At 66.9% G+C, this 8,311-nt stretch overlaps 2 protein-coding genes across 2 annotated transcripts; one reads left to right on the forward strand and one right to left on the reverse strand.

Annotated features, from left to right (window-relative positions):
- The first annotated feature begins 444 nt into the window (after positions 1–444).
- Positions 445–5,974, forward strand: KEAP1 (kelch like ECH associated protein 1). Its single transcript, XM_069797444.1, has 6 exons — positions 445–557; positions 1,324–1,949; positions 3,581–4,266; positions 4,842–5,047; positions 5,145–5,321; positions 5,440–5,974. The coding sequence occupies exons 2-6, from the start codon at positions 1,395–1,397 to the stop codon at positions 5,604–5,606; spliced, it is 1,791 nt and encodes a 596-aa protein (XP_069653545.1). The 5' UTR covers positions 445–557; positions 1,324–1,394; the 3' UTR covers positions 5,607–5,974.
- SPC24 (SPC24 component of NDC80 kinetochore complex) lies at positions 5,906–7,505 on the reverse strand. The gene is made up of 6 exons (XM_069797445.1): positions 7,385–7,505; positions 6,832–7,006; positions 6,615–6,759; positions 6,428–6,520; positions 6,267–6,343; positions 5,906–6,153 (listed from the first exon to the last, which is right to left on the reverse strand). Exons 2-6 carry the CDS (start codon positions 6,995–6,997, stop codon positions 6,047–6,049), a joined length of 588 nt encoding a protein of 195 aa, XP_069653546.1. The 5' UTR covers positions 6,998–7,006; positions 7,385–7,505; the 3' UTR covers positions 5,906–6,046.
- Positions 7,506–8,311: the final 806 nt, after the last annotated feature.

Consider the following 8,311-nt stretch of genomic DNA (forward strand, 5'->3'; position numbering starts at 1 on the left):
AGGGGAAGGACACTGGGAAGGGATACACACTCATGGGGGGCACTGGGAGGGGGGGACACCCACGGGGAATACTGGGAGGGGGCACTGGGGGGGGGGTTGACACCCACGGAGGACACTGGGAGGGGGGACACACTCACGGGTTATACTGGGAGGGGGCACTGGGAGGGGGACACACACCCACGGGTGACACTGGGAGGGGTCACGGGGGGACACAGGGCCCCCCACGGGTGACAGCGGGCCCCCCCGCAGCCGCTGACCCGCGGACGATCCCTGGACACACCCCTCCCGCCCCGCCCCGTGACGTCACGCCTGGGGCGGGGCGGGACCAGCTCCCCCCCTCCCCTCCCCGCCGGGACTCTTATTCTGGCGGGGGGGAGCGGGGCGGGGCGGCGGTGACGTCACGCGGGGGTGGGCGGGGCCGCCGCAGGACTCTTACCGCGGCGGGGGCTCCGCGCGCTGCTTAGTCACGGCCCCCCCGCCCCCCCCCCCCCGTTCCCCCCCCCGTTCCCCCCCCCCCGCCGCCTCCCGACGACGATCGGGGCCGCGTCCATGGCCGGGTGAGACCCCCGGGACCCCCGGGACACCCCTCCCCCCGCGGGAGGGTGGGGGTGGGGGGGGCTTGGGTGCTTGTAGGCGCTCTGCGCCCCCCAAAAATGGGGGGTGGCCGGCAGGCAAGGGGACAGGGAGGGGGGGCTGCTGGGGGTACCCCCCCGTGTGCCTCAGTGTCCCCAGGGGATGCCCCTCCCCCTTCCCTGGGACCCCCCCCGTGCCTCAGTTTCCCCAGCATGTACCGGGGCTGATCTGGGGGCGTTGTCTCCCCTCCCCCCCAGTTTCCCCAGCATGAGCCAGCCATGATTTTGGGGGCGGGGGGGGTGTCCCCTTCCATCCAGCCCCGTTCCCCCCCCCCACCTCAGTTTCCCCAGCATGGGCTGGGGCTGATCTGGGGGGGTCTCCCCTCTGCCCCCTCCCCGTGCCTCAGTTTCCCCAGCACGGACTGGGTGGGGGGGGGGTCGCCTCAGTTTCCCCAGCACACACTGAGGCTGATCTGGGGGGGTCTCCCCTCTGCCCCCTCCCCGTGCCTCAGTTTCCCCAGCACGGACTGGGGGGGGGGGGGGGTCGCCTCAGTTTCCCCAGCACACACTGAGGCTGATCTGGGGGGGTCTCCCCTCTGCCCCCTCCCCGTGCCTCAGTTTCCCCAGCATGGACTGGGGCTGATTGGGGGGGGTCTCCTCTCTGCCCCCTCCCCGTGCCTCAGTTTCCCCATGGTCTCCCCCGCCCCCCCATCCCTCTCTAACCCCCCCTTCCCTCTCTCTCTCCCCGCAGGTTCTCATCGCCCACCGCCCCCTCTTAGCCCCCCCCACCCCCCCCAAAAACCGCAGGGGGATGCCGGGGCCATGTCCTCGCCGCCGCCCCCCGAATGCCAAGCGGAGGTGACCCCCTCGCCGGGGGGGTCGGGTTCCTTCCACTACAGCCTGGAAGAACACCCCAAAGCCGCCCTGGCCATCATGAACCAGCTCCGTCTGTCGGGTCAGCTCTGCGACGTCACCCTCCGGGTCCGGTACCGCCGCGACGTCCCGCCGGCGGATTTCCCGGCCCACAAGGTCGTGTTGGCGTCGTCCAGCCCGGTGTTCAAGGCCATGTTCACCACGGGGCTGCGGGAGGGGGGGATGGAGGTGGTCCCCATCGAGGGGGTCCACCCGCGGGTGATGGAGCGGCTGGTGGAGTTCGCCTACACGGCCTCCATTTCGGTGGGGGAGAAGTGCGTCCTCCACGTCATGAACGGCGCCGTCATGTACCAGATCGACAGCGTCGTCCGCGCCTGCTGCCATTTCCTCGTCCAGCAGCTGCACCCCAGCAACGCCATCGGCATCGCCAACTTCGCCGAGCAGATCGGCTGCCTCGAGCTGCACCAGAAGGCCCGCGAGTACATCTACATGCACTTCGGGGAGGTGAGGGGGGGGCGGCGGGGTGGGGGGAACACCCCCCCCCTTCTGACGGCGTGGGGAGCGCGGCGGAATGGGGGGACAGCCCCTGAGGTCGTGGGAGGGGGAATTGGGGGGACGCCCCCTCCCCTGGCTTCGTGGGGAGGGGGGAAATGGGGAGACACCGCCTCTCCTGAGGTCATGGGAGGGGGAATTGGGGGGACACCCCCTCCCCTGAGGTCGTGGGAGGGGGAATTGGGGGGACACCCCCTCCCTGGCATCATGGGGAGGGGGGAAATGGGGAGACACCCCCTCCCCTGAGGTCGTGGGAGGGGGAATTGGGGGACACCCCCTCCCTGGCATCATGGGGAGGGGGGAAATGGGGAGACACCCCTTCCCTTGAGGTCGTGGGAGGGGGAATTGGGGGGACACCCGCTCCCCTGAGGTCGTGGGAGGGGGAATTGGGGGACACCCCCTCCCCTGGCATTGTGGTGGGGGGGCAAGGAGTAGGGAGGGACCCCCCAGGGGATGGGGAGGGGGAATTGGGGGGACACCCCTTCCCCTGAGGTCGTGGGAGGGGGAATTGGGGGGACACCCCCTCTCCTGGCATCATGGGGAGGGGGGAAATGGGGGGACACCCCCTCCCCTGAGGTCATGGGGGGGCTCAGGGAGTAGGGAGGGACCCCCCCAGGGGCTGGGGAGGGGGAAATGGGGGGACACGCCCTCTCTGCGATGTTAAGGGGGTGTTAGGGAGTAGTGAAGGACCCCCCCAGGGGATGGGGTCAGGGAAATGGGGGGACAACCCCTCCTCTGAGATCATGGGGGGGTCAGGCAGTAGTAGGGACACCCCCAGGGGCTGGGGAGGGGGAATTGGGGGGGACAGCCCCTCCCCTGAGGTCATGGGGGGGAAATAGGGGGGACCCCCCCCCTCCCCTGGCATCATGGCAGGGGAATCAGGGAGTGGGGAGGGGGAAATGGGGGGACCCCCCCACCATGATGTTGGGGGGGGTCAGGGAGTAGCGAGGGACCCCCCAGGGGCTGGGAAGGGGGCTGAGGAGTGGTCCCCCTGCTCACTTCATTTAATATGGGCTGTTGGGGGGTGTCAGAGAGCGGGGGGGGCCCCCCACTCCATTAATAGGAGTTTTTGGGGGGGTGTCACAGAGCTGGGGGCCCCCCCCACCCCATTTAACATGGGGACACTGGCTGTCGGGGGTGTCACAGAGCTGGGGGGACCCCACTCCATTAATACAGACTGTTGGGGGGCGTTTGAGAACTTGGGGCCCCCCCACCCTATTTAATACAGGCTGTTGGGGGGTGTCAGAGAGCTGGGGAGCCCCCACTCCATTAATACGGGCTGTTGGGGGGTGTCTAAGAGCTTGCCCCCCCCATTTAATACAGGCTGTTGGTGTCAGAGAGTTTGGCCCCCCCCCGCTATTTAATACAGGCTGTTGGGGGTGTGTCATAGATTTGGGGGGCTCCCCCTCCATTAATACGGGCTCTTGGGGGGTGTCACAGATTGCCCCCCACCCCCGAAGGGAAGACAGGACCGAAGCCGACCCCAAGCGCAATCGCCTGATCCCTCGCACTGGGCACCAGCGAGGGGCTGCTGGGCTGCCCGCCATCCCCAATTTTTTTTTTTTGCTTGCCCCCCCCCGCAGGTATCAAAGCAGGAGGAATTCTTCAACCTCTCGCACTGCCAGCTGGTGACCCTGATCAGCCGGGACGAGCTGAACGTCCGCTGCGAGTCGGAGGTTTTCCACGCCTGCATCAACTGGGTGAAACACGACTGTCCCAACCGCCGCCTTTACGTCCAGGCTCTGCTCCGCGCCGTCCGCTGCCATTCCCTCACCCCCCACTTCCTCCAGATGCAACTCCAGAAATGCGAAATCCTCCGCTCCGATTCCCGGTCCAAGGATTACCTGGCGCAAATTTTTCAGGATTTGACCCTTCATAAACCCACCCAGGTCTTACCCTGCCGTACCCCCAAAGTGGGGCAGCTCATTTACACGGCCGGCGGATATTATCGTCAGTCTTTGAGTTATTTGGAAGCTTACAACCCCCGGGACGGATCGTGGATCCGTTTAGCCGATCTTCAGGTTCCTCGGAGCGGTTTGGGGGGTTGCGTGGTGGGGGGGCTTTTTTACGCTGTGGGGGGACGGAATAATTCCCCCGACGGGAACACGGACTCGGCCGCCATCGATTGTTATAACCCCATGACCGACCAGTGGTCCCCCTGCGCCCCCATGAGCGTCCCCCGCAATCGCATCGGGGTGGGGGTCATCGACGGCATGATTTACGCCGTGGGGGGGTCGCACGGATGCATCCATCATAGCAGCGTGGAGAGGTAAGGGGGCTGCAGCGGTGGGGGGGGGAGAAGGGGCTGGAGGTGAATTGGGGTGATAACACAAGCACTGGGCTGCCCTTGGGGGGGCTAAGCTGCCGGGGAGGGGGCCCAAATCTCCCATCCGGGAGCCCAAATCTGCCCCTGGGGCTGGTAACGTGAGCCCTGATCTGCCCTGGGGGGGCAGGTTTGCCTGGGGGGGACCCAGATCTGCCCCCGGGGAGCCCAAATCTGCCCCTGGGGCTGATAACACAAACCCTGATCTGCCCCGGGGGGCACAGATCTGCCTGGAGCAGGGCACAGAGCATAATAACACACTGTTCTGCCCTGGGGGGGCACAGATCTGCCCCAGAGCCAATAACAGAAGCCCAGGACTGCCCTGGGGGGGACACAAGTCTGCCCCAGGGCTGACAATAAACACATTATTTACCCCTGGGGGGCGCAGATAACACAAACCCAGCCCCGCAGGGGGTCCTTAGGGGTCTTATTGGGGCCTGCACCCCCCCATGGGTGCCAGGACCCCCCCCCCCCGCAGTGCTCAGACCCTGCTGTGTATTATGTGTGTGTGTGTGTCCCAGGTACGAGCCGGAGAGGGATGAGTGGCAGCTGGTGGCCCCCATGCTGACACGACGGATTGGGGTGGGGGTGGCGGTTCTCAACCGTCTCCTTTACGCCGTGGGGGGGTTCGACGGCAGCGCCCGCCTCAGCTCCGCCGAGTGCTACCACCCTGAGCGGGACGCCTGGAGAGCCATCGCCCCCATGGCCACCATCCGCAGCGGCGCCGGTGAGGCCGGGTGGGGGGGACACGCACGCGGACATTTTGGGGTCCTCGGGAGGGGGATTAGGGGGGTCTGACCAACTCTGGTTTCCCCCCCCCGCAGGGGTCTGTGCCCTCAATAATTGCATTTACGCCATGGGGGGCTACGACGGGACAGACCAGCTCAACAGCACCGAGCGTTACGAGGTGGAGACGGACACCTGGACCTTCGTGGCACCCATGCGGTACCGGCGCAGCGCCCTCGGCGTCACCGTCTACCAGGGCAAGATCTACGTCTTGGGTAGGTGTTGGAGACCGGGGGGGCATTTCTCAGGGGTCCTGTCGCGTCCCCCCCCTCCACCCCACCCCATCTTTGCCGTTGAGGGAGGGAGAAACCGAAATGGTTCGCTTTTCCGCAGGGGGCTATGACGGCCACACGTTCTTGGATTCGGTGGAATGTTACGACCCGGTTGCTGACACCTGGACTGAGGTGACGCGGATGACGTCGGGACGCAGCGGGGTGGGGGTGGCCATCACCATGGAACCGTGCCGAAAACAAACCGACCGAACCGATTGTCCCTGCTAACCCCGGCGCCGCCGTGGAGGGGTGGGGTGGGGGGGGGGTCGGGGTGGGGGGAAAAACCAGCTGCGGTGCAGCCAATGGGGCTGCGGGTTTTTTTACCCACCCTCCTCCCTTCTCCTTTTCCCCACGGCGGCGGGTAAACGCGTGGCGAGGGGGGGGCCCGGGATGTTGCCACCCCTGCGCCTCACTTGGCCACAAGGACAGCTCACAGGGGGGGCCATGGCACCCCCAAATTCCCCCCTTTCCCAGTTTTGGGGAGGAGGGGGGGGCAGCCGGATTCGCACCCACCTTCCAGCCCGGCAGCCGATTGACTGGTTTTAATGATTTCCAAATCCCGTTGTTACATGAATAAAAGAGACTTTTGTGATTAAGTTGGGGGGGGTCAGCACCGCGGGGTCGGGGGGACAATTGGCATCACCCAATCCGTACCGGCACCGTGCTGTTCACCACGCCGTCGGCACCAGGCTCCACAAGTAATCGCTGATGAAGCAACGGGAATGACGGCTGCCGTCGATGTCGATGGGCTGGGCGATGTCGGGGCCGTAGTGAACTTTGGGGGGGGGGGGTGGGCAGGGAAGAACAGGGGGTTAAGGGGGGCTGGAAACAAGGTGGGGGGGCTGGAAATAAGGGGGGGGATGAAGGGGGATGTCGGGGGACACTCACTGCCTTTGATCTGTGCCGGCTTGGCCTCGTAGTCCCAATCGATGCGGCTGATCTTGTAGTAGAGCTGTGTCACATACCTGCAGGGGACAGGGGGGCTCAGAGGTGTTTTGGGGTCTGTGTCCCCCCCTTTACCTGTCCTGCCACCCCCCCCCCCCACTCACGTGGTGGAGGGCACGGTGTCCTCTTCCCGTTCCGTGTCCTCCTCCAGCCGCCGGCTCTCCTCCCGCAGCTCCTCCAGCTTCCGTCGCAGGGCGGTGGGGCAGTGAAGGGACATGACTGCGTGTCTGGACACCACCCCCACCCCCCCCAAAAAAAAGGACAATGGGAATCCCCCCCCAAAAAGGATATCTATTGTCGGCCTGCAGGCTGGCACCGGCTTCCCGCGCCCGAACCAGCTCCTCTTCCAGGTCTTGCAGTCTCCGGAGCAATCGTTGGAGCTCGCTCTCCCGGTCCAGGAGGGTCTTTGCTACCGTCTCCTCGGCTGCGCCGAGCTCTGGGGACACAGGGTGACACTGGCTTTACCCGGGGGGGGGGAATGACACGGGGGGGGGGACACGGGACTCACCTCTGACCAGCTGGGCGGCTGTGGCCTGCGAGGCCAGCAGTTTGTCGTCCATCCGGCTCCGTTTGTCCAGGCTGCGGCGCAGGAGGTTGTCGGCCCAGTCGGAGAGCAGAACCTTCAGCAGCTCCTTGCTCACCTCCTCCAGCTCCTCCATCCGCTTGCTCAGCATGGTGGGGGCCTGGGGGGGGAGGGGGAGGCTTTGGGACCCCAAAATTTGTGGGGGGTGGGGAAGGTGTCACTGAGGTGAGGGGGGCAAGGGGAAGGTGAGGCTGAAGGAGAGGAGACGGGGCTGGGGGGGGTAAAGGCCTTGGTTTGGGGGGGGGAGTGGAGACATATGGGGGGGTAGATTTTGGAGTGGAATACACGGGGGGGGCTGGGGGCAGTGACAGAGCCCTCGGGGGGGTGACAGGGGCCACGGTTTGGGGTGGAGGGAGGCCAGAGGGGGGGTGACAGGCCCCGGGGGGGGTGCTGGGGGCAGATACAGGGAGGGAGAAGAAACAGAGCCCCCCCCCCCATGGCGATGGGGGCCGGTATTTCCCCCCCCCCCCCCCGTTACCTGCTCTCCCGGTACCGGGAGTGTGTGTGTGTGTTACCGGTGCGCGCGCCGCCGTTTGAACCGGGCCGGCTCTGCGCATGCGCCGCCCCCGCCGCCCGGCCGAGGCGCAGGCGCACTTGGGCTTTAGTGGAAACCGGAGTTTGGAGGCGGCCGCTAGGGGGCGGAGGGGAGGGCGTGGGGAAACCTTCTGGCCGGCTCGGAGGTCTTGAGGGTGGATCCTCTCTATGGTCGGGGTAGGTTGGGCGGTGAGGGACCCCCCCGGGGCTGGGGGACCCCCCCATGGCCTGGGCTTCGTCCTTGGGACCCCCCCCGGGACTGTGGGACCCCCCCAGGGCCTGGGCCTGGTCCCTGGGAGCCCCCCCCCAGGCCTGGTCTGTGGGACCACCCTCCCCCAGATCCCCCCCAGGAGCCATGAGACCCCCCCCGGCGCCTGATTCTGGTCCCTGGGACCCCCCCAGGGCTGTGGGACCCCCCCCCACAGAGCAGTGGGACCACCCCAGGGGCCATGAGACCCCCCCCCCCGGGGCCTCATTCTGGTCCCTGGGACCCCCCTGGGGCATGCCTCCCCCCCGCCCCGGGGCGGTAGGACCCCCCCCAGGGCTCCCCTCTGCCCCGCTCCAGCCCCTTGCCCCCCCCAACCCAGCCTGACCCATTCAGCAGGCTCTGTGCCCCCCCCAGACCCCCCCCCCCCCCAGCACAGACCGCCACACTCGGTCCCTTCTCCTCTTTATTTGAGCTGATGGCGGAGGAGGGAGAAGGGGGGTGATGGGGGGGGGAGAGAAACCCCCAGGGGATGGGGAAGGGGGAGGGGGGGGCTGGCGAGCTGGGGGGGGGTGTCTCCCCCAGGGCCCCCCCCGGGGGTCCCGGCCAAGCTATTCACAGTATGTACAGACCCGCCACCGCGTACAAAAATAAAAGCTCTGCACG

Source organism: Haliaeetus albicilla, chromosome 11, assembly GCF_947461875.1.
Source record: "Haliaeetus albicilla chromosome 11, bHalAlb1.1, whole genome shotgun sequence".
Classification (NCBI taxonomy): domain Eukaryota; kingdom Metazoa; phylum Chordata; class Aves; order Accipitriformes; family Accipitridae; genus Haliaeetus; species Haliaeetus albicilla.

Excerpts from the sequence above, each read along its gene's own strand:
- KEAP1 (XM_069797444.1), top strand. The coding sequence starts at position 1,395 with ATGTCCTCGCCGCCGCCCCCCGAATGCCAAGCGGAGGTGACCCCCTCG. Across the intron at positions 4,267-4,841 it reads CATCATAGCAGCGTGGAGAG|GTACGAGCCGGAGAGGGATG; the intron begins GTAAGGGGGCTG and ends TGTGTGTCCCAG. Across the intron at positions 5,048-5,144 it reads CACCATCCGCAGCGGCGCCG|GGGTCTGTGCCCTCAATAAT; the intron begins GTGAGGCCGGGT and ends CCCCCCCCGCAG.
- SPC24 (XM_069797445.1), bottom strand. The coding sequence starts at position 6,997 with ATGCTGAGCAAGCGGATGGAGGAGCTGGAGGAGGTGAGCAAGGAGCTG. Across the intron at positions 6,760-6,831 it reads AGCCGCCCAGCTGGTCAGAG|AGCTCGGCGCAGCCGAGGAG; the intron begins GTGAGTCCCGTG and ends CTGTGTCCCCAG. Across the intron at positions 6,521-6,614 it reads AGCCTGCAGGCCGACAATAG|CGCCCTGCGACGGAAGCTGG; the intron begins ATATCCTTTTTG and ends TCACTGCCCCAC.